The sequence below is a fragment of the Brachycentrus maculatus genome, unplaced genomic scaffold (assembly GCF_059751285.1).
Source record: "Brachycentrus maculatus isolate JH-2025_06_01 unplaced genomic scaffold, ASM5975128v1 h1tg000261l, whole genome shotgun sequence".
Taxonomy (NCBI): Eukaryota; Metazoa; Arthropoda; class Insecta; order Trichoptera; family Brachycentridae; genus Brachycentrus; species Brachycentrus maculatus.
This window is the reverse complement of record NW_028281012.1, coordinates 958,777-984,864: the sequence shown is the minus strand read 5'-3', so window position 1 is coordinate 984,864 and position 26,088 is coordinate 958,777. Positions and strand designations below refer to the sequence as shown.

At 34.3% G+C, this 26,088-nt stretch overlaps 1 protein-coding gene across 1 annotated transcript; it reads left to right on the top strand.

The window, feature by feature from the left end:
• Nucleotides 1–4,368: 4,368 nt before the first annotated feature.
• Nucleotides 4,369–26,088, top strand: MED23 (mediator complex subunit 23). Its single transcript, XM_088266068.1, has 17 exons — nt 4,369–4,534; nt 6,329–6,573; nt 9,139–9,271; nt 9,775–9,957; nt 10,043–10,821; nt 10,924–11,327; nt 11,422–11,596; nt 11,672–11,835; nt 13,033–13,151; nt 13,936–14,123; nt 15,337–15,517; nt 16,159–16,304; nt 17,286–17,509; nt 19,083–19,319; nt 20,236–20,680; nt 20,961–21,167; nt 21,871–26,088. Exons 1-17 carry the CDS (start codon nt 4,493–4,495, stop codon nt 22,031–22,033), a joined length of 4,035 nt encoding a protein of 1,344 aa, XP_088122194.1. The 5' UTR covers nt 4,369–4,492; the 3' UTR covers nt 22,034–26,088.

Sequence of the window (26,088 nt, the reverse complement as noted above, 5' to 3'; positions counted from 1 at the left end):
GCAGTGTTTTTAGGCGATGCCGGCATCGAAATCTCATTACGTCAGTGTTGCTATTGGTTACTTCACATGCGCAATTTGTACGGCAACACTGCCAAATTTTCAGAGCCTTCTATACGTACTTACGTCATGAAGTCCAGTCAAATTTAAATGTCAAAGTGCGGACGTTCGTCCTTTGAAATCCGGACATACAATTACGAAGGGGCTACAGCTATTTTAAAACAGGGTGCGTGGGAAGGAAATGTGCAGGTGGTGTTTTTCTTCGCTTTTTCACGGACATAATCAATAAAGTACCAAGTAGATGTTGCGCAATATTGTAAAATAAATTTTACATTTGAGAATCTACTTGACAGTATTTTTTTTACATTCGTTATTTAGGTGTATTTACTATATTTATAATTATTTGCTTTATTTTTTCAATAAACTTTTTAACCATCACAGCGCTTTCCCGCAGGAGTAAGCAGAGAGAATAGAATGCTACACCACTCTGTCGTTGCAAACAATCTTCGAGTCTTCCACATTTATGTATCTCATTATCCATGCCCGCCGATTATTCCGAGTCCTAAACCGACCATGCTCAAGTACATGAATTACTTATTCATGACAATATTTCCTCGGTTCTCTTATGTTCTTATTTCAACAACATTCACCTGATAAGTTTATTTTTCTGTTCTTTCCACACTCATTCGTTCCCATGTATAAACCATCTCAACACATTATTTCTATCGATAATGCTTATTTCAGCCGTGCATTCTTTCCTAACCATCAACTAAAAATAGATACTAATTCCAATAGGGATTTCTCATGATGATATTTAATATGGCTAATAAATGAAATGAAAAATCACAAGACTATCGGTATGATTCTAATTGAAATATGTAATTACATAGGGGTAAGTACATGGAGGTTTAAACTTTAGATATTTTAATAAAACAAAAAATGGACATTGCATGAAAACAACGTTTTTACGAAGGCGAATTTTGCAAAAGAAAATGATGAAAGAAAATATTGATTAAATCGGCTGTTATAAACACAAAACGATTCTTACGAAATCCTTTTTAGGTTGAGTATGCTAAATTAGATATTCCTCTCGAGTGATAATACCCTATTAGACCTTTAAAGATTGTTGCGGTCATACGACATTTAAAAAGGTATAAAAATATGAAGTCGGCTTGGAACGAAGTGACAACTAATCATTTAAATTATGTGTGACGTAAATTTCTGCCTGGATCTATACAGGGTGCAAGTGTACACACGCGCGTGCGCGCACACACACACACATACACACACACAAACACACACACACACACACACACACACACACACACACACACACACACACACACCCTCTTACACACTTCACACATGCACATTTCCTCTCATAAATAAGTGTTCATTTGCTAGATCTACACTAAATATTTTGTACTAATCTTTATGTTTCTATGGTTAACTACAATTGACTTGTTTAATGTATATCTTTAAACGTTTTGTTTTACATATGTTGCTGTTGTTAACCCAAATAAAATATAAAATAAAAAAAGTTAATGTCGAACCAGTAAATAATATAGAGGTAAATAACATGAAAACATTATCAGGCTTCCACCCAAATGCGAATTCGAAGTTGTGATCAACCACTCTCAAATCAAGAATTTAAAAAATTGATAGAGGCATTAGATCACCTCAATCACAAAATCCTAAAAAAGATCATTTTTTCTTAAAATTTTGACACGGAACCTAGCTTTATATGGTCCATTATATTTGTGTTTATTTTACGATGGTGTCTCTGAGAATTTAAACTAAACCCCTGCGTAAAACGACGGTTACCTGTTATACATGTTTTATTCTTTGACGTGCAGTATATACTACATGTATTCACCTTCTGTAGTGACAAAATCGATGACTTGGAGATTTTGTTTGTTTTGGGCGAGTGTTGAATTTCATCTAGGAAGATTTTTCTTTCTTCTTATTCTTATTTTCTTAGGACCAGTGGAATACGGAAGGAATCACTACTTTTCTTAGTGTTCGATATAAAGGTGTCGCGCATCTAAAATTTAATTTATATGTTTTTATTATATTTATTTATAATTATTTATCTATCCATCGTACGACAGGATTTTACAAAGAATTACAACGTAAGTTTGAGTTATACATTTAAAAAAAATACTAAGTTGACTTGGAATGAAATACATAATACAACCATAAACTTCTATTACCATCACGCCGTTTCTCCGAAAGGGTAGGCAGAGAGGATGGAACGCCACACTCTTCTGTCCTGACATACACTCCTCGCTTCCTTCACATCCATACATTTAGGTTCTGATTGATCTGATCGTGCCAAGTCTTTTTCGACCGTTCTCGTTCTGTTCTCTAGCTCACATTTACCACATATATTTTCATAATCATTCTCTCACTATCCATTCGCTCCACATGTCCATACTACCTTATAGAACTTTTCTTAATCCTTGTTTACATCCCTTAGTCAGCCTTGCATTCTTTTCTTATATCTTCGTTTTTGATTCTGTCATAAAATAATTTCCACACATTTGTCAGAAGGAGCGCATTTCCACAGCGTTTACTCTGCTTTCATCCTTCCTTTGCCAGTTCCATGTTTCGCTTTCATATAAATATATATAATTCTTATATCTTCATTTTTAATTCTCTCATATAACTATTTTCCTTACAATCGTCCAAGGGAACGCATTTCAATGAAGTTCACTCTGCTTTCATCTTTCTTTTGCCAATTCCATTTTCACTTCCATAAATAGGTAACAGCACTCCGTTGTGTACCGCCAGTTTGGCTTCCATGGACATATTTTTATTTGCAATCACTCTGTTTAATCACCATTTATTCTGTTCCCCTGATTCACTCTTCTCTCAATATCTTTATCCACTTTTCCATCCTTTGTGGACATGCTTTCTAGATATAAAAATTCTTGCACCTATTCCAGGGAATCAATATGTACGATAGTTTTACATTCTTTTATATTTTTTTCGCTTTCAAATACCATGACCTTTGACTTACTTTGATTCAAGGCCAGATAATTTTCCATACATACATTTTACATTATTGACACTATTAGTATTAGTATTATTAATAGTATTAGTAGTCTTTTGGCTTGGCGCTGTATAGTCACCGGCCGAAGCTGCTCCATAAGTTTAAATTTATTCCTCCGGATATTTGCATTCAAAATTGGTGATAAATTGAAATAGTTAAAAGCGAAAAAAGTTCTAAAGTGTAGCTGTTATTTGCGAAAAATGCATCAATAATGCAACATTTACTTGCAACTCAAGTTAGCTTGTTGCATTTCCGAAAATGGACCGTTGCTCTAGAAAAAAAACACGTGTTAAATCCATCCCTTCGACGATATAGTGAATACAATTGACGATAGCGACCCAAAAACATGTGCTTACTCCAACTTCTATTTGTGCTTCATGAAAAATATCTTTGCAGTAAAAAAAAACATAAAAAAATTATTTAACTTTATGGAGTACAGGGGCAATTTTAAAACTCCTAAATACGCTAGTTCGCACCTTTCACGTTGAGAAAGTTGCCCGCGTACCTTGCCGCCGTCATGGAGTACCTGGCTACCAAGGTGTTGGAAATGCCTATCAACGCCTACAGTGACAGCAAGAAGACCAGCATCACTCTCGCCATCTGCAGTTGAATATCCACAATGACAGGACCTTAACAAGCTGCTCTCCGGCAAGACCGAGAAAAAGGCGCAATAATACGGCGGCTCCACTTTCCTACCTTCAGCTCCGATTGACGACGTTTTTCATCAATATACATCAGACGAGTCTGATGATGTCGGTAACGACGAAACCCGGTCGCTGGTCAAATAAAAAAGTGGAAAAGCTAAAAATATTGGTTTTAATCTAATAATAAATTAAAAATGCAATTCCATCACGAAGTGTCAGTGGATAATATAAATCTATATATATATATATATATATATTTATATATTTATATATATATATTAATAAATAATCCAAGATTATTATTTATTATTATTATTATTATACTAATATTATTATTATATTAAAACAGATGGTATGAATTTAGTACAAAAAAGAAACAACAAGCAGCCAATACTATTAACCGTCACAATAATACAAATATGTACTAAGCTTTTAAACAAATAACTGCAGGCAACTAACTACCTACCAAAACTTAAATTACAATAAGGAAATGTTTTTATTATCTAGGAGGCTTTGAAATACTTAAAATATGGATCAAAGTGCTTACTTAGATATTGAGTTTTGTCTATGATTTGTCATATTGTCTATGATAATGCCTGTGGCCTGTTTACGCCTATTTGTATATATTTTAATAGGTACAAGTCTTTGACATTGAATATTTGTCTATGCGTGTGGCTTATTATTGGCTTGGCGAGGACGTGTTTTAGGCTGAGCGTATCGTCTTTATTTTTGCCGTTTTTATAAATGATAAAATAATCGATCTTATTTTAGAATTGTTTTGGAGATACTGTACACCATGGGGGAAACACAAATTATCACAATTGTCAACGATATTTTGGTAAGTTTGTCATTGCACTTTTACTTTCTCAACGATTTACGTCAATCGCTTGTTATATTCGAATTTATGAATGAAGTTTTCTTAAATCTTGTACGAAATGTCGCGGTTATTAACAGTGTATTTGCAAACAAGTGTTATACTATATTTTCCTAATATTCCATGGAAGTTTACATAGTATTTTCACCTTTTCTCGTAATAGGTTAATATTATATTTTGATATTTGATATCGGCGTTTTCGTAAAATACTACCTCAAGGGTGCTCCTGTAATAAAATTATGGGGAACAGAAAAACATCGAAATTATTTGTTAGACAAATGTGTTTTTCTTTATGAGGCTCTTGTTTTAAATCTGTCGTGTTTTGTTAAAAAAAAATGCGCGTGTAGCACCGTGCACGTGATAGAAGTGAAACTTCTTAAGAATACAATACAATTCTTTAATGTTTTATAATAACAAAAATATTTTGTTCACTCAATATTTACACTATCATCGATTAATGCTTCCATTTCTAATTCTGTTATTATAGTTTGTGATACCTAAATATGAGATACATGAGCGTGATATTTTTTATTGTAAATATTATAATTTTTTTATTATCATTTATTTTATTTTTTTAAAAAAGAGAAATATTTGTGTTTTTGTTATTTACTCAAATATTTCAATTTCATACTATTTCTGTGAGCCTAAGCGGCTCATTATTAGAAATAGGTATCAAATTGTGGTAGAATGGGTTCGAACCGAGAAACTCTGACTTAAGAATCCGCGACACAAACCACAGGACCACAATCTGACATATATCACTCGACATACCCGATTCGATGTTTTGTTTCCGTCTATTAATGTCGCTCTCTTTTTCTCCACTCCCGTAGCTTCAGAATGTAAAACTCTATTTCTTCTTCTTTCTATGTTATATATTTCTTCTATCTCACGTAACGAAATGTGCCTAATGAACGTGACGCGTCCTTGAAATTTCACTCGTCCAACCATTGATTATCAGATCGCTGCCTAAGAAGTTTCACTTCAAAAAATACTACTGCAGCTTATTTCACACATGATTACTTAAGATATGTGCACTTCCTGTAAAATTTCAACTAATTATTTATTTATTGAACGACTGAAGCCTTTAAGATAATACCTATATACAGTATCTAATATAAAAATATCTAATCTAATAGAGAAACAAAAAGTCTTATGACAAATAGTCTTATAACATAAAATCATAATAAAATAACAAATAGTAAGCACTGGTGAATACACGTCTCCTTCAAACACTATCAGCGAGCTGCAAGAGAGAGTGAAACACAACGTTTAAATTTATCCATTATAACATGGAGAAGAAATGCTGAGAAAGTACAGATTTCAAGGAAGATAACAATATATTAAATAAATCTATACTTTCAAAAGCATTGGCTAACATGCGAAGCCGCGGAATTGGAAAGAACAAGGCATAGTTTGCATTATGTACAAATACTGCGAATACAGATTTTCGCCTAGTACCTCTTAGACGCACGCTAAGCTTTATTTGATTTAGGAGATCAGGGCTGTCCAAAAATTTTCTAAGAATTTTATATAACAGGACCAGATCAGTAATTACCCTTCTATCACTAAGATTTATTAATTTAAACCGCTTCATTATGCAATTATAATCTAACTCAACAATGAGTATATTTAGTTTAAAATGAATGTATCTAAGGAACTTGTGTTGTACTCTCTCTACGCTGTCAGCGTGTATAGCGTAATGAGGAGACCAGACTAATATCGATTGTTAAGTAAAAGAGTTTGGTTATTTTATTTTAGAGAGTGGATGCCATCGAAGAAGCATTTAGTTGTTTCCTGATGTACAGACCCGAGGTGCAGAATGAGAAGGTGGTCAACTTTCAGCAAGATCTGGCTTCTGTCATGACCACCCTGAGTTCAGAATCCTTGGAGAATTGCATTCGAGTGTACCTCACCAGCGCTGCCACCATTCCAAACAACTGCAAAATGAAAACTCTACTCAAAATATTAGAAAACCTTGTGAATTCTAATGTGCTACAAGCGAGGTAACTCCAAAATCTACAGCTGCTATAACGTTACATCAGATGAAGTTCAAATTACAACGAGGAACTTCTCTGTACTCGGATGGTCAACTGGTCGCGGCAGTTGAGACTCTATGTGGGCTATGTGATCAGTCTTTAGCTCCAAATCATTGGCTGCGAGAAAGAAATGTGTTTTATAGTATGTAGATGATGAAATGGAAGAGCTCAGGGTTGAGGAAATTACTGCTATATGGGAAAAGAAACAAAGAAGGAATAGTAGGTAGAAAAAATAGAATACCAGCAAAGCTAGGTCTTTGTAGGATTAGTGACTGTGTTTCACTTAAATTGAAATGCATTGTGGACTCAGACGACTCAATGCAAATTAGCAGTTTTCAACATACCTCCTCAAACCCTCATTCGCACCCGATGGTGCATAGGGCACTGCATCACATAAACGCAGTGTCATCTTGATTGTTAATACATGAAGGAAAGGTGATCAGCCCTCCACTTCAGGTACCAGTCCAGGGTAATATTGAATAAATATTAGAGTGAAAAAATCACTTATTTCTATTCGACCCCCCTGGGAATTGAACCCGGGACCTCATTACAAACTTACTAATGCCCTAGCCATTGTTACTATTCTCCCTACAAATCCTCTTTAATTTAATTTCCCATATTGCTGTAATTTCCTTCACTCGCATCATGTGTATCCCAAGATTCAAGCATTCTAATAACCAAAAATCTGGAACGCAGGACTGGTCACTTTGCCTTCATGTACCTAACTTAAGTTGATGCCACATTGATCAAACGCCGCACACTATGCACCTTAGGGTGTGGCAACACATAGCTTATAGTGTAATATAATTTTAGAAAATGGATATGAATGTAGATCTGAGTGTGAAATATTGGTAAATGGGGAGATTTTGGAATAGGTAGATGATTTCGTATATTTGGGTAGATGTTTTTTAAAGATGGAAAGATTGATAAAGACATAGAAAGGAGAGTGAATGCTGGGAACAGAGTGTATGGTGCACTAAAATCAGTTTTAGCAAATAAAAATCTATCAGCGAAAGCTAAACTGGCAGTACACAACGGAGTTCTGGTTCCAACCCTTATGTATGGAAGCGAAGCATGGAGTTGGCAAAAGATGGATGAAAGCAGACTGAATGCAGTCGAAATGCGATCCCTCAGATGAATGTTGGGCAAAACGATGTTTGAATGATGAAATAAGGAAAGAATGCAAGGCTGATATAAGCATTATTGATAAAATTAAGAAAGGTGTGTTGAGATGGTTTGGACATGTGGAACGTATGAGTGAGGAAAGAACGGTTAAACAAATTTATGAGGCTAATGTAGTTGGAAAAAGAAGCAGAGGAAGACTGAGGAAAACTTGGCATAATAAAAAATGTCAAATACTTGAAAGCGGCCGGGTCAGGAGTCGTAATAATCGTCGAGTATGTATGAGGATATGCATGAATGTAGAAGAGGCAAAGAATGTTTGCAAAGACAGTGGTGTGGCGTTCGGTTCTCTCTGCCTACCCCTGCGGAGAAGCGGTGTGATGATTAGTTAGTTAGAATAGAAAACAATACTTAGTCCCTTGGGTTATTAAAATCTGATATATTGGCTTTTGGTACTGAACCGAGAAATACCGGATCCGTCGGGTCTGACATCACGATTTATAAAAGTATCAGATACATTTTGGACAGTATGTGATAAAATACTATGACAGTATGTGATCAGGGTTGTGTAAAATTTTTCGATTCGTATTGTTTTTTTTTTCTTTTCAATAAGTTATAAACCAATATTTAGAATTTAACGAACATTTATATCTTACAATTAGTTGTAATATTACAATAATTGAAGTTACAAAAATACTTAAAAAGAAACAGGAAAAGCTAAGCACGTGAAACCAAATTTGTTTTTGCGAAAAATAAGATGTGTAATGTTGTAATATTATACTAAAATATACATACACGTGTCATGGTTAATAAACAATATGCAATAAATTGATACAAATATAATACATTTATTGCATAACTAAAAAAAAAAACAAAATTCATTACACGTACCCCTACTCTATTTCTTTCAATACCAGATGTCGTCAATTAGGTCAGGTGTCATTTGATTCAATGTGTTATGCGCACGGCGTAAAAAGGAGGTGGACATTAAGTGAGCAGCATTTACTTGTTTCTTGATTTTTTATAACTTTGCATACATTTATTCAACTAAACTCTTGAGACATATTAGCGCCATGAAACTATGGCACAGAGTATTTATAAATTATCAAACACATTTTACTTTTTAATTATTTATGTTTGAATCGTGGTATTTCTGGTATATTCACCCCAAAAGTCCTGGTAACCAAAGGGTTAATGGAGCAAACACTGGAAAATCTAATCTATAACTAAGAAATGGACTTAACTTGTTGTTTCCAGGAACCTGTTATTAGATCACTCTTTTATTTTAATCCACATTGTGTTTTCTAAACAGTTGAATGAAAAAAAAAACATTTATATATGTATATATCTTCTTAATCTCAAACATGAACTCGTCTTCATAGTTAAGTTGCATATTAATTTTATTTTCAGGATGGTATGCGATGCAATTTTGTCGTGTGATAAATTAAGCCACGAAAATGTAGATTTTTGGATAGAATCCTTTAACCTTATGAGACACATAATTGGAGGTGTGGATTATAAAGGTGTCCGTGAAATTATGAAGGTAACTATATCGTAAAAACAATTGAATTTCGTGTACTTTTGTAATTTACCTATTTTTATTTTTTCTGTGAAGTTTGCGATTTTATCCAATCATTGTATGCGAATTTTCTCGTGTGTAAAATTGACATAAGTGCGAATATTATAATATGTATCTTTATTGTTTGTTATGTAATTGAATCCTCTTTTTATACATATTTTAAGCTCCTTATAACCATTACTTCTACATTTTTACTAAATGTGGAAAAAAAAACAGTTCATGCATAGTTTTGATATACTGCATATAAATAGATGTACTTAATACAAGCTTAAAAATAATTTCAGTGTTTTTAAACATTAAAAAAATTGTTTTCATCCCTTATATGTAATATATAAATATATTGTATACTATACATATTTTTTATTTTACATAATGGTTAACTAAAATATGATAATGTATAGCTTGTGACTTATTGATTCATTTATACTCCATTTTTTTGTACTATTATCCATGTAATTTTTTTATAGGGATGCAGAGAAAAGGCCCAAACTCTACCCGTGCGTCTTGATACAAGTAACCTTCCTCAACTAAAAGCTTTACAAAGTATGATGGAATATATATTTGACCGTAATGCATCACTGCTTCCTGCTTATTTTATTGTAAATGAAATCCAAAAAGCATATCCTGACAGCAACAATTGGCCTCATTGGGTTAGCTCGCTACTTTTATTTTCCTTTTTTTATATATAAATATCCTTCCACAATTACTTTACTTATATTATTCCGTATTTTTCAGCAACTAGCAAAACTTTTATCAAGTTTTGTAGAAAGCTTTCGGGCTTGCGCTCAAATGGTCTCTATAATAGGTCATTCTCATATGTTGCCCGTGGTAGAGCACTCTGGCTATGCGGATCACCTCATAAATCCTTGGCGGTTGGATCCGATCACATTAAAGTTTTCCTTGAAAGGAAATCTGCCCTACGATCTAGAGTTGCTAAAACCACAAACCAGGCTATTGCGCCATGTTTTGGAGCAACCGTACTCGAGAGATATGGTCTGCTCGATGCTCGGGTTGCAGAAACAGCATAAACAGCGGTGCGTGGCCCTGGAAGAGCAACTCGTGGAGCTGGTCATCTTGGCTATGGAACGATACGAGCAGGACACCGAGTCTGACGAAGTATCCTCTACCCACTGGCTGTGGCTCCATCTCTCCTCGCAACTTATTTACTTCGTTCTATTCCAATTTGCTTCTTTCCAAAACATAGTTATGGCGTTGCATGATAAACTCTCTGGAAGAGATCTGAGGAAAGGGAGAGACCACTTAATGTGGGTTCTTCTTCAATTTATATCCGGTAGCATTCAAAGAAATCCTTTATCTAACTTCCTGCCCGTGTTGAAGCTCTATGACCTTTTATATTCCGAAAAAGAACCGCTCGTAGTACCTGACTACAGCCGGGCACATTGCACCCACCAGATGGCAATTACATGCATATGGATGCATCTCATGAAGAAAGCTCAATCTGAGCACATTAATATGCATCGCCCTATTCCTCATACCTTGAAACTCCACTACGAGTAAGTATGATAATTTTTACTTGCCAAAATTTACAATGATTTTCAGAATTTTTAATGTAATCTAGAAAATTTATTGATATTACGTATTACTATTTCTTGTAGATTTCTTCAACATTTGGTGATGCCTTCAAATAATGCGTCTCTTTGTGTGGGCTCAGACTTCAGGATTGCGCTATTGTGTAATGCATACTCCACAAACCAAGAGTTCTTCACACGGCCAATGGCAGCCTTAGTGGATACCATTCTGGGAAGCCAGAAGACTGTACCAAACTCCAGTCCTGCCAGCAACCTACCAACTGTTCCGCTTTCGATGTGTATTCTGGACAGTTTGACAGTCCACTCCAAGATGTCTCTCATCCATTCAATAGTCTCGCATGTTGCTAAGTTGGCCCAAAATAAGTCCAACGTGGCGGGGAATTGTATCATGGCTCCGGCTCTCGTGGAAACTTACAGCAGACTGTTGGTATACACAGAAATAGAATCACTCGGCATAAAGGGTTTCATTAGTGAGTTACATTTTTCTTTCACTTCAATATACACATGTACAGGTATATACGTAATCAGCAACTCTAGGACATGGTTCTCTTTTATGTTTTACAGATCAACTCTTACCCACAGTGTTTAAGTCTCACGCATGGGGTATATTGTATACTCTTTTGGATATGTTTTCATACAGAATGCATCACATTCAACCACATTATAGAGTCCAACTTCTGTCACATCTACATTCCTTGGCTGCTGTTCCGCAGACAAACCAGACCCAGCTGCATTTATGGTAGGTTTTAAGATAAATGTAAGAAAAAATATCCCTGCCATGCATCCTTTTCAATTTGTCTATTTGTCATTTCAGTGTTGAGAGTACAGCCCTCCGTCTTATTACGGGACTAGGCAGTGGTGAGGTTCAACCACAACTTTCTCGTTTTCTAGCCGAGCCTAAACCCCTAGTATCAGCTGAAAGTGAAGAACTCAACAGAGCCTTGGTTTTAACATTGGCCAGAGCCATGCACGTAACAGGTAACAAGGCTATTATTTTAATGCAACTACATTAATCAATTTTTGTAAAAACTTAAAAGGCAACCCTCGTATATATTTGTGTGTGTGTGTATATGTATATATATATATATATATATATATATATATATATATATATATATATATATATATATATATATATATATATATATAATATATATAATATTTAATGATACTATAATATAATATAAATACTGGCTAAAAGAGGAGTGCTCCCGGAAATAGTCAATACATATAATCAGGCAACTCAACTCAAACACAAACACCAGAATCAGGCAGGGCGATAGTCTGAGTCCATTCCTCTTCAATCTTATCATAGATGGGATTGTGGAGGATATTAAAGGACTACATAAAGGATACAGACTGGAAGAGAGAACCATTGATGTTGTCTGCTACGCGGATGTTGTATTCGCTGAGACTGAGGGGGACCTGCAACTACTCTTGCACGCATTCCTTTTTGCTAGTCAAAAATACAATATGACCATATCCGCTACAAAGACTAAGAGCATGGTGTTCTCTCAGATCCCAGTGGGATGTAGCGCGACTGTGGATGGCGTCTTAGTAGAACAGGTAAAAAAGTTTAAATACCTGGGTGTGGACCTGTGTGGTGAAACGGATCTGCGATGCGAAGTGATGGGGCAAGTAAACAAGGCTAGAGCCATCTCAGGGTGCCTGAAAAATGCTATATGGAAAAATCCTGAGATGAAGATCGGTATCAAAATCAAGATTTACAAAACTTGTGTCCGATCCATCATGACGTATGGATCGAAAGTAGATCGGACACCGTTGGCACAAAAAACGCGCTTAGAGTGTCAGAAATGAAGATTCTATGAAGCATATCAGGCAAGAGTCTTAGATAGAATAAGAAACGCCAGTATCAAGAAAATATGCGAGATCAAAGATGTCGTCCAAGAGACAATGGTATGGGCATGTGAGGAGAATGGAACCATCCAAACTCCCCCACATCGCACTGTATGGCCAACCCCATGGTAGACTACTCCCGGGCAGACCACCAAAGAGATGGGTCGATAGCTGGGAATCGACATCGCAGGAGGCTAATCCCTCTTAAAAACAGGCCAAAGGGCCTACACCAAGATGAAGAAGATATTTAATGGACTACACTTATGTGAAGTTCGCTACTTCATTCATATGATAAATTATCAAAATATTACTTTTCAGGTGGAGATGGTTCGTGGTGCAAGGAATTGTTAAGTGCTATAATGCAAAGTACGCCACACCTTTGGTCTCAACATACTTTGCAATGTTTTCCACCAGTTTTGATAGAATTTTTTTCCCTGGTAAATATCCACATCAAGTTTTCTTTAAGCATATCATTTATCTTTTTTTAATTGATTTTTTCACTACTACTAGCACATATAAGCAATCACAATACTTATTACCAACTGTGTCTACATATATCTATATTACTAGTGATTACATTTTATGAGTTTTATTTATTTATTGCAACTAGTTTCGAAAACTTACAGATGTTTTCATCTTCTGGTAAAAATTAAAACTTAAGTTAATTAAGTTTTAATTTGTACCAGAATATGAAAACATCTGTAAGTTTTCAAAACTAGTCATTCATATATATAAACGAAACTCATTAAAGTGGTATATTCAAGTGTTTAATTTTAAAAAAATATACATTTTATTGTTTTGTCTGCGTGTCACAACTGCCAACCCATCATTCACAGTTGACTCAGTTTGCAGTTGATCTGTTTGTGAAAAGATGCTTAATATTGTAATGATATACTGGAATATTGATTTGTTGATGTGCCCGAAGCATATATAATATTATTTTTTTACAATAGGATTGTAGTTTGATTAGTCCATGTACTAAAAATGTAATTATCATTCACACCGCTTATCATTGAGGATACTTGAAATCTTATAAATTTATTAAAAGTGATTCTCTAGTATTTTCTGGTAAAGAATTAAAAGGAACAAAAAATTCTCCCTTAAAATAATTCTCCCTGTCTGCAAAATAAGCGAATGGCCAGTTCTGGGCTTGACGTAAAAAAAATCTCTTAAATTTTTTTGTAGTTCTAAATTTGTATTTAATTATAAATTTATTTTCAGAACCCTGTTCCTAAAGAAAACAAACAACTGCTCAAAAAGTCTGTCGATGAAGAATATCGTAAATGGACATCAATGAATAATGAAAACGATATAATCGCACACTTTTCTGTGCCAGGAACACCATTGTTTTTATGTCTTTTGTGGAAAATGGTTTTTGAAACTGATCGAATTTCTCCCATTGCTTACAAGCAAGTATTTTTTAAAAACTTAACTCATGTTTATTTAGCTAGCAACTATTTTTTTGATATTTTCTACTTACCTCATAAGGGTATAATTTTTACCCTATTTATGGATAATTGAGTCTTACCTTACATCACCTATTCTCTATTTTCTTATTAAATATTATTGTCTGTGTTTGCTAGGACCAAGTGTCTAATACTAGAAACAGCAAAAATACCATTGACAACATTTCAATATAGTGATTTACTCGATGACCAGTAATACAAAAACATTTCAAAATGAAGTGTTCATAACATTACTTTTTTATCACGTTTAAATGAGAAGTGAGGTAAAAAAAATAAAATCGAAATTCTGCAAATATGGTATATTTTTTTGGAAATAAATACAAGGGTCATTTATAAAATAAAGTTCCTGTATTTTTTTAAAATATTCAGCTTTATTGTTTTCTATAGCATTATACATCATTTTAAAGCTTACAACCTACTTTATTATTCTACATAATTGCCAGAAAGAAGGTTGTCATGACTTTCCCAACAGATTGCATTTGTTTAAACTTCTTCGGCTTTGATGAAGTTGAATGACAACATTTACATAATTTCAGGGGTGAAGTGAAACACTCTTGTTTCATCGCCAGTAACGATGGAATCCAAGAATTCTTCCTTGTTGTCTTCACACTGTTGAAGAAACTGCTGGGCACACTCAACACCATTCGGCTTGTGGTTTCCGGCTTTGAGGTGCCCACTGCGCGCGCACACCTTTTGATAGCCTAATTTTTTAGTTTATTTTTTGTGAATTGGAATGGCGGTAGAATTTGTAACTGGGGGAAACAAAAGTTGGAGCATTGTCTGCAAAAGTGTATAGACAGAAACGGCGATTATGTAGAAAAATAAAGTAGGTTTTAAGCTTTAAAATGATGTATAATGCTAAGGAATCAATAAAGCTGTATATTTTAAATAAAATTTGGGAACATTTTGAGTGTGTCCAAATACTTGTTCACAAAATCTGGATTATCTCCAAATTATGACCGCCGTCAGCCCCGTAAATGCCCAGACTTCCATATTCTTCTTCATCTTTGATGACATGTCAAAAAATAATATGAAAATTTGGGAACCTTATTTTACGAATGACCCTCGTATATAAACATTTCAAATATAAATTTATCTTCTGTTATGTACTTGATGTGTATTTGCTTTTAAAATAATAATAGACTTTATATTTTAGGATTTTGGAAAGCATTGGCGCCCGTGCATTGTCCGCACATCTGCGAAAATTTTGCGACTATTTAGTTTTTGAAGTAACAAGCACAGCGGGAAGTCCCCACATTCACAAATGTGTTGATGCCATTAATGACATAATTTGGAAATACAATATTGTGACCATTGACAGAATTGTCCTGTGCTTGGTAATAATATTTTTTCTTCCCCCTAATAAGAATTAAATTAGTTTTCTTTGCGCATGCCCTTGATGTAATAATTTGCACAATGATTCTTAACAAATCATATATTATTATTATATCACATTGTACATAAGGCATTGCATTGTTATCAGTTTAACACTTCAGGTGTTTCTAGGGTAATTTAAAAGATTTATATATCCTTATAGAATATTTCCTTCCTTAAAAAGGCTTACTATGTACATGTTAACACAAGCTGGTTCGAAGTTCAGATATTCTTGTGCAAAGTGTAAGTGTATGGTACATAATAAAACCCTTATCCGCACCCCAATGGTGCATAGGGCACTGCGTCATATAAACGCAGAGTTATCTTGATCGTTTACACATGAAGGAAATGTGATCAGCCCTCCGCTTCAGGTACCAGTCCAGGGTAATATTGAATAAATATTAAAGTGAAAAAATCACTTATATTTATTTGACCCCCCATGGGAATCGAACCCGGGACCTCCAGAACGGTAGCCGAGCGTGCTGACCATTACATTAGGGTACATTATGGTACATACCTTGTTGAAACCACCTAATGTTAAGTTTAATTATGATTATTGTTAATTTTAACTGATTATTATCATTATATTGTTGAACTCTTTCAGGCTTTACGAGCTAATCCCGATGGAAATGAGTCACAAGTATGCTTCTGCATTATCCAGTTGCTACTTCTCAAGGGATCCGAAGTACGCAACAGAGCTTTAGAATTTGTTAAAGAGAACTCTCCTGAACATTGGAAGCAGCGAGACTGGTAATCAAATATTAAAACATGTATATTATAATTCCTTTTTCTTAGTAATTAAAAGTTATTAATGTGGGGTACAGAGAAAACTCTTTTCCCTTCGTGATCCCTACCTTGTCTTGGTGAGAGGCTTGCGTTTCTCAATGATCCACTAGGCTATGTTGGCGGTAGTGCAACTACCAGAAGGGTCTCTCATGCCAAACAGGTCGGGGATGAGAGGCCAAACGAAGCGGGAAACAAAGTTGAGGGGTCCTCAAACCTCAGGCTTCGATAGCGCAGGGCCAATCGCTCTGCCTCCTTAAATATTTTGATTACGTTAAGTCCACGAAATGCCTCGAACAGCGGCTTCTCTGGCACCCCCCGACCTTTCTGTGTTTATAGGACTACTATAGGGAAATGACTCCTATCTAGGTCTTACTGTAAAATGAAAATATTACTTAACTTTTTTTTTTTTTTTTAAATTCTTTTGCATTATACAAACATGACATAAATTCAAATACAAAAAATATGAATAAAATATAAATACAAAAAAATATGAATAAAATATAAATACAAAAAAATATGAATAAAATATAAATACTAAAAAGATCCCACAAAGGCATGGCCTGTGTGTGGGTATACAATATAATTTAGGTCATAGTAAAGGGCACTGGCAAGAATACAATAGGTATTATAAGTAGAACTAGAATAATGTTAATATAAAATACAAAAAATACTTGACTATCAGAAAACAAGAAAAAAAAAATTTAATTAAAAAAAAAATGAAAAACATAAAAAAGATAAAAAAAGTAACATGTTAGCAAGCATGTACTACATGAGTGATACGTCTACAAGAAAAAGGAGCTTGAATCTGTCTTTTTAATATACAATACAATCTAAGCAAAATTTTAAATCCACAAAAGCATCGATGATCATGGTCTCTTCGGACTTAAACAGAATACCAATTTAAAACAGATTTTCACATAAGAACCTCAACCTTGTGTTTTTCAGGCATGAAAAGCACCTGTCTTTTCATCGAAAGTATCCAGAGAAATTTGCTCCCGAGGAAGCTTCAGGCCCCTATGGAGGTTCCCTTCCGGTGTATTTGAGCAATGTCTGCCTTCGTTTCATCCCCGTTTTGGACATCGTGGTCCACCGTTTCCTTGAGATTCCACAGAACAGCAAGAGTCTGGAATTGCTCCTCGACCACCTAGGATGCCTTTATAAGTTTCACGGTAAGTATATAAATATTTCTTTACTTCCTACGTATGTTTCCTATATAACAGACACACTTTAAACGCTTTTAATTTTTATATCAAACAGTTTGTTTTCTGAAAGTGGTTTTCATTTATAAAAAAAGTAATTCATGTTTTTGATAGTATTTTGCACCATAAGCTTCTATGTTTTTGTTTTTTAAATACTTAATTAAAACCTAAATTTAAGATGACTTTATTCTATTAATAATAGATCAAATAGTGGATAGATACCATCACGCCACTTGATGTAGGGATTGCTGAGAGAATAGAATGCCACACCACTCTGTCCTTCCAAATATTATTCACCTCTTCCACATTCATGCATCTCCTCATATATATCCGCTGATTATTCCAGATCTTGAACTAACTACGCCTAAGTATTTGAAATACTTGATCATACCAAGTTTTCCTCGGTTTTCCTGTACTTCTATTTCCAACTACATTCACCTCATACATTTATTTTACTATTCTTCACTCATTCGATTCTCATGCCCAAACCGTCTCAAAACAGCTTTTTTCAGCTTAATCTCAGCTTTGCATTAATTTCTTATATCACCATTTGAACACCTATCATCCATAAATTTTCTGCACATTCGGCTGAGAGATTGCATTTTGACTGCATTCAGTTTACTTTATAATTTTTTTGCCAACTCCATGCTTCACTCCATATATTAGCGTTGGAATCAGAATTCCGCTGTGTACTGCCAGTTTAACTTTCGCTGATATGTTTTTATTTACTATAACTGATTTCAGTGCACCGTTCACTCTGTTCCTAGCATTCACTCTCCTTTCAATATTTTTATTATTCTTTCCATCCCTAAACAACGTACATACTTCCCAAAAATATGAAATCATTTACCTGTTCCAAAATTTCCCCATTTACTAGTGTTTTACACCCAGATCTACATTAATCTCTTTTCAAAACCATAACTTTAGATTTGCCAACATTGGTCAACAAATCACTTTCCTAGCACACATTTTACACCTTTGCTACCAGCGCTCGCAGTTGTTTCCACTATTGGCAAGAAGCACAGCATTGCAGCTTTCAAAAGCAACAGTCAGATCTATCATTCTAACTTCAATATTTAATATTTTTCATTCTTTGCAATTATCCATGTATATATCAATTGGCTACAGTGACATTACACATCCAAATTGCAGGCGTAGTTGGGTAGACACTCGACTGCGAAACAGGCGTTGCAGGTTCGATTCCCGGCAATCGGAAAATTTTGATCTCAGCATGAAGAACAATCCATTTAGACAGCACAGTCTGCTCAGTTTTGGATTGAATTTTTGTTTGTTTTTGTAGTTGGAATTGTATATTTCTGCTAATTGTAAATTTACCAAATAACTATAAGTTTTCATCACTAACTCATTCTTCCGACTTATGACACGCAATTGTATTTGTATTGTCTTAGGGACAAGTATATATTCCAGCTCTGTTTATGTAAATCCATACCTCGCTTGTGTAATTGATCTAGTTACATTTAGAATGTTAATATTTCCGGTGTCCATATGATTGTTTACGAGTCTGGGTTACTTTTGTCGTCAGATCGGCCAGTGACATACCTGTACAATACGCTGCACTACTACGAGCGGAAGTTGCGTGACCAGGCCGCGCTGAAGCGCAAGCTGGTGAGCGCTGTGTTGGGCTCGTTGCGAGATGTGCGGCCCGCGGGATGGGCCGCCTCCGAGCCCTTCCAGGCCTACCTCGCCGAGACTGAGAGCACCACCACCTGGCTGCCTGACCTTAACTACTACATGGTACTGATCCGGAGAATTGTGGACAGTATCCTTTTTGCTACATTACAATCTAACTTGCATACATATATCGCGCACTCCTTTCAAGAACGTCATAAATAAAAAAAACTTGATTTTTCAGGAGAATATTTTTAAAGTTTAAAAATATAATACAATGTATGAAAAATAAATATCAAGCCACTTATTAAACTTTTTACTGTGCAACAGATCTTTTTAGGTAAAACCTGAAGGTTTTTTCTCCATTTGAAAAATATATAGTATACATATTTAAAAAAAGAATTGAACAATACCTTTTCTTAAAAGTGCAAAAACAACACATTCTGCTCTGTAGCGGGTAAATATTAAGTTAAAAATAAGCCGCTTTTGCTGGGATATAGTACATTTTCTGGGCATTATGAAGACATGCACAACTGAAAATTGACGATTTTTGATTTATGACGTTCTTGAAAGGAGTGAGCAAATGTGTGTACATATTAGGAAAACTTTTCTGCACAGCATCTTAAAATGATATGTTTTTTTTTTATTTATTTTTAAAAATTCCTTGATTTATTTCATTTCCTCAATTAAACTGGATAGTTGAACGTCAAATCGCATGAAATTTCTTGAATAATGATGTTTGATTATCCGTATTTTTTAAAATCATAATATTAAAACATTGTTGTCGGGCAGTTTTTTTATTAACCCCGACCCTAATTATACTTAGCTGCCGATCCTCAGTATACTATTCACAAGTAACTGCAAACCCGATTCCAATGTATTCAATGTTCTCTCGCGCTCTACCAAAAGTAAGCAAATAGGAAGCTTATAAGCATCATATAATGAACTGATAGACTAATTTTTAGTGAAACATCAAACCTGTCTCAGTTTGAAAATTCTCACGCTTATTGCCTTAAAAAATATCAGCAGGATTGAAATAAAAAACATTGACTTACATCAACATTCAGCAATGGCCGGAAAGACTCACTTTCCAAATACAGATTGGCGCTTCAACGAATTCCCGAACCCATCAGCTCACGCTCTACATGTGACATGCGTGGAACTCATGTCTCTTCCCTTAGTACCTTCTGTAGTGGGAGCCAATCTCTTGGATGTCATAACTAAAGGTTTCACAGTCATACCCGCTAATCAGCTGCAATCTTGGATCAACGCCGTGGGCCTCGTGATGGCGGCCTTGCCCGATTCGTACTGGTCAGTGCTGCAGGACCGCATTCTGAAGGTGATTGTTAGCCCGCAAATGGCAGAGTGGCAGTACAACAACTCACCCTTCCAGCTCTTCAATCTGACCACCACACGCAGTGCTCTGCTCGAGAACAAGTTTAGCTTCACTCTAGCCCTGGCACATTCCATGTGGTACCACGCAGGGGTTGGGCAGGTTGGACAAGTTCCGCAGTAAGTACTGATTGCACATTTTAAGTTCTAGCTGTATGAGCCAGCATTTAAACCCTCTTATCTTTGTAGCTCTAATTTGTAAGCGAAAACTTTCATGTACACTATTTATGTGAAAGAGAATGACAGAAGATATGAAACGTATGTGAGAATATATGAGAGTACAGGGTAGATAAGTGTGGCTATTGTAACCTTGACCTTGAGTACATGAATATTATATAGTCGGCAAATACATTTAAAAAAAGTTATTTATGAATAAACATTATAAAATTGTTGTTTTCAGATTTGTAAAAGAGAAACTAATACCCGTGATTCAAACTGAAGTACAGTTTCTATTCTTGTGCCACCTGGTGGGACCTTTCCTGCAAAGGTTTAACACTGATCTACCGAGGGCTGTTATTGAAGTCACCATTATTTTATACGAACTCCTGGCGCAGATAGACAAGGCCCAGACACACCTGAGCCACATTGACCCAATATGTGACTTGCTGTATCCTTTTCAATATTTATTAAACCTTTGAAACCCAATCTCCGCCTCCGCCTCCGTAGTGTAATGGTCAGCACGCTCAGCTACCGTTCTGGAGGTCCCGGGTTCGATTCCCAAGGGGGGTAAAATAAATATAAGTGATTTTTTCACCGTCATATTTATTCAATATTACCCTGGACTGGTACCTGAAGCGGAGGGCTGATCACCTTTCCTTCATGTGTAAACGATCAAGATAACACTGCGTTTATATGAGGCAGTGCCCTATGCACCATTGGGGTGCGGATAAGAGTTTTATTTTATTATATTTGTTTTGAAACCCAATCTAAATAAAAATACATACCGTATTTTACAGGCTATAAGATGCACTGCTTTTAGTATAGATATAAAACAATGTCGTGTTAGTTATACCATTTATTCACTCAAGAACGGTTGAACTGATTTTAATGATCTTTGATTTGCTGCATTTGTCTCCGACCCGAATAGCAGAATAACTATCAAAACATCGGAAAAAAATCACAAAAAAAAACATTTTCTCATACATTTTGTATGGAACATCATTTGAATCACGTTGAACTGTCAATGGATGTGTGCCCAACATTTGGTGCTGCTGTTCTTATTAATATATCAGTTATCCAAATTATTATTATTATTATTATTATTATTACATATAACTGGCATGGAGGTTATCCTTAACATATAAATATAGCTACCACATAAAGTACATGTTTGTCGGTGACATGATGAAGAGTGAAGTGGAGGGAATCATCAGGAGATTGAGGCCGGCTCTTCAGATGCGCCTTCGCTTTATAGCCCACCTAAACATTGAACAAATCAACCCCCTGAAAAGCTGTGACATTAACATAACCTAACCAATTAAGGACTTGAAGACTAGAGATGCAACGGATCCCATCAGATACTGTTTGTGGTTTGAATTACTGGCAATAAACTATGAATTTCTAGAAAGAACTAAAATCAACCTAATTTTGTAATTATTTTAAAAGTTTCATAATTTCTATCTCAAGTTTGTGATATATATTTGTTTTCACTTATCTATTTAATTTATATCAAAATAATATTTCGAGTGTATCCAAATCTTTGTTCACAGATTGCGGGTTTGTCTCCACTTAGGAGTTATTTTTATTATTAACTCAACAAAGATGAAGAATAATATGAAAGTCTAGGCATTTACAGGACTTACGACCTGTCATAGGCTATTTTAATTGATCACTTTATACATGTGTAACATTCACCAAATACCCAGGCTTCCATATTCTTTTTTATCTATATCATTGCATCAAAAGGTTTTTGTAAGTAAAACAGCGTAATAATTTTTAAAAATCATCAAAATTTATTGTCACTAATGGTGAATTTACTCTTTGAATCACATTCTTATAGAGAAATGTATATGTATATTAAGATTGCAATAATCTCGCAATATGGAAAATCAGGACTTTGTTTTGTACGACAGCCGTGTCCATTTTAGATTATTATTATTATTAAAACTATTGTAGATTATAAATTGATATTTAATTTTTGTTAAATTTACAATTGTTGTCAATTTTACTGTCAAATATTGTAATCACTTAGAATTAATTATTAGAAAATATGGGTAGGTTGTAACAGGCAATAATAAACATTAAATTCTAGTGTTTCCGTCATAACTAAGACACATTGAATCGGATAAGAATTCTTAGTACAAAGCCACCAAAATATATTTCTTACGTGGGGCTTACAGTTTGCATTTCTGCCGACAATATGCTGTCTTCTTTTCACAAAATAATGTTAAAGCTGGTTCCGATATTTGGTGGATTGAATACCTCGTGTAAACCTGTTTAAAGGACGTTTAAGTAAAAAATCAAGAAATATTGAAATGCGTCATTTATAATATTTATTTCAAATCAAATTTAAAAACAAAAATACTTTTATATTGAAGAGCAAGTGTCATAAAGATCAAGTTTTCTATGGTGGTTTTATTAATTAGCAATAAAATTACAAATTCGTAATTAATAGGGTATATTCACTTAATTTCTTACTAGAAAAATAATTAATATTAAACAATCACATAACAAAATGGTGCGAGTCATATTGAATTTGATAAATAGCAAATAAGGGATATATGTAGGGGTAAACTGTCTATATTTCAAATCAATAAACAAACTGTGTCATTTCTTTATTTGATTCCCACTCACGGAGCTTGCTGTATGTAATGCTCGCAGTGGGTGCACAAATAAATTGACATGAAGTTGTGTGTAAGTGCTGATGCAACGTGTCACCGGCAAAGTGAAATGCTGCTTTTTAAGGGAATTTTACAAATCAAAATAATGAAGGAAACCATGGAATTTTTACAATTTTCATAAATTCAAAAATAAACTTAACGATCCTTTTATTTGTAAAGAATGTAAATCTCGTTATCCTCCTAAGTGAAAATACAGATACTTTGTCATGACATTTAGTGTAGCGTACGAGAGTCTGTGTTCGAATCTGGGTAGGGTTCACATTAAATGTATGTGCTTTTTTTATAAAGTTTTACTGCTAATAAATATACTTGTAGTACTAATGGAATCCTCCAAAATTAATAGCATAACCAATAATAATAAATAAGACTGAAGTAAATGTATGTATGTATTTGGGAAAAAATCAATAGACCTAGTGACTATGTATTATGTTATTGGTCATACTTGCAAATAAAATTTACATATCAATTCATATGGAGAATAAAATAGCTTTGTTTTTTTAAATTGTAATATTGTGTGTTAACAGGTATTAGAGTGATATGTCTTCAAGGAACTCATACAAATTCCCAACGGCTTGTATGTCCCACAATTTGTGCGAGTATGGATAAATGACCGTAGCCATTGTCGCTATTCTCCGTTCTGCTATCGGTATTTCTTGTCCAATAATGATCAAGTTAATGCTACACTGTATGAATCTTATGCAGTGCCGTGTACAATATTTAGGACAAATAGGGGTCCAAAAAAGAAGTGCACCATGTAGTCAGTTACTTTCCCTACAGTTATAATTACTTTATATCGGGTATTGCGTGTTTGAGGTAGCCAGACTAGTATTTCTGCTCTTTTAAATGAAGAATTAATCATAAGTAACTGTGTATGAGATATTGGCAAGCCAGCAAATGCTACCTGCCTTTGATCCAATAATTATAATAAATTATGCAGGAACACAGGCTCGCTCATGGCTTACAGCTTTCTTATGTAAGTATGTGAAAATGGGCACCTGTGTTAGTCCTTGTTAACTAATAATATTTCAAAGCCCTTTATTACTTTATGCAAAAATGTATAACTATCCCATAATCTTGCCCTTATGAAATCATTAATAAAATTTGATAACCAGTAATCCCTTTTTGAAATCTAATTTTATAAATAAGTTTATGGATCTTGCATAATAATCCATAATCACATCACAAATCTATTCAAATTTTTGTAAATTATGACTATTAAATACAATCGGAAGATATGAACTTACTGTGTAATAATAATATATGTATGTATGTATGTCCGCCACCGTAGTGTAATGGTCAGCACACTCGGCTACCGTTCTGGAGGTCCCGGGTTCGATTCCCAGGGGGGGGTCAAATAAATATAAGTGATTTTTTCACTGTAATATTTATTCAATATTACCCTAGACTGGTACCTGAAGCGGAGGGCTGATCACCTTTCCTTCATGTGTAAACGATCAAGATAGCACTGCGTTTATATGAAGCAGTGCCCTATGCACCATTGGGGTGCGGATAAGGGTTTTATTATTATATGTATGCATATATTAATATTACATAGTAAGTATTGAACGACATTTTCAATAAGGTAATAGGATGTTATTACTTAAAAGAATATAAATAGATATTAATTAAAAAATATGTGAGATGTAGCTTTATATTTAGATTAAAGGTATGTTTGTATATCTTTATGCATGCTCCGTTTGCTCATGACAAACATCACTCTTATCCATGTATTTAAATCTGCAATAAGATTTCTTGTAGAAATCATAATTTTAAAAATTGTTTTACTGTTTTTATCATAATTTATTTTATTTACGGCAAATGCCTTTAACAATATTAACAAAAATATGTACAATCACAATTAATAATACACTAATGAAAATCATCACTTACAATAATCATCACCATCATACAATAGATTTAATACAGTATAATAGATTTTCAAAACAATTGGTCACATAAACTACAGTTACATACTAAAAAGAAATCTGGAATGACTTCCAGATTGGTGCAATAAAAATGAAGTCTATCTAAACACACAAAAATGCCAAATATGTCTACATATATAACTTCTCACGAAATTTTTCCTACCCTTTAAAATATCTATAATGCATCTTAGTTTTTATTTTTATACTTGCAGGTGCGTTTTATGTTCCGGGCCTATTTAGTTTAGCCACCATTGTGATTCGGCTGTCATAAGTGTTCAATACCAATTTATGAATATCAACGCCGTAACAATGTGTTGATGTTTTTAATGCCTCCGTTATATTAACATTTATTCCTATATTAATTGGCAACTTTTGTCAATACAAGAGCTATAAGAAAATGGTTATAAAATGCCAATATGATTTGAACGCTTGAGTTTTACAGGTCAGCATAGATGAGCACTGTTTCTGGTAATATATCATGAATGATTAGGGATATTTCGACTTGGTTGCCTTTGTTTATAAACAGGATAGTTGCTATTCCGGCATTGAAAACCTTCAATTGGTACCACACATGGTTGCCACCGGGTATTTGCAACTAATTACCTTTGTAAATAATTAAAAAAACAAATATTTCTCTTTTAATTAATATTTTTTTTTAATGTGTTTGCTGAAATTAATTCGTCTATTTAGATTTTTTAAAAGAAAACAACAAAGGTTTCTAAGGCAATTTAAAATTATTAATAGGACGGAACAAAAAACTCAC

Bases quoted from the DNA above. Each gene is read 5' to 3' on its own strand.
- MED23 (XM_088266068.1), top strand. From the start codon at position 4,493: ATGGGGGAAACACAAATTATCACAATTGTCAACGATATTTTG. The intron at 11,836-13,032 runs GTAACAAGGCTA...ATTACTTTTCAG, and splicing joins CAGAGCCATGCACGTAACAG to GTGGAGATGGTTCGTGGTGC. The intron at 21,168-21,870 runs GTATCCTTTTCA...ATATAAATATAG, and splicing joins GACCCAATATGTGACTTGCT to CTACCACATAAAGTACATGT.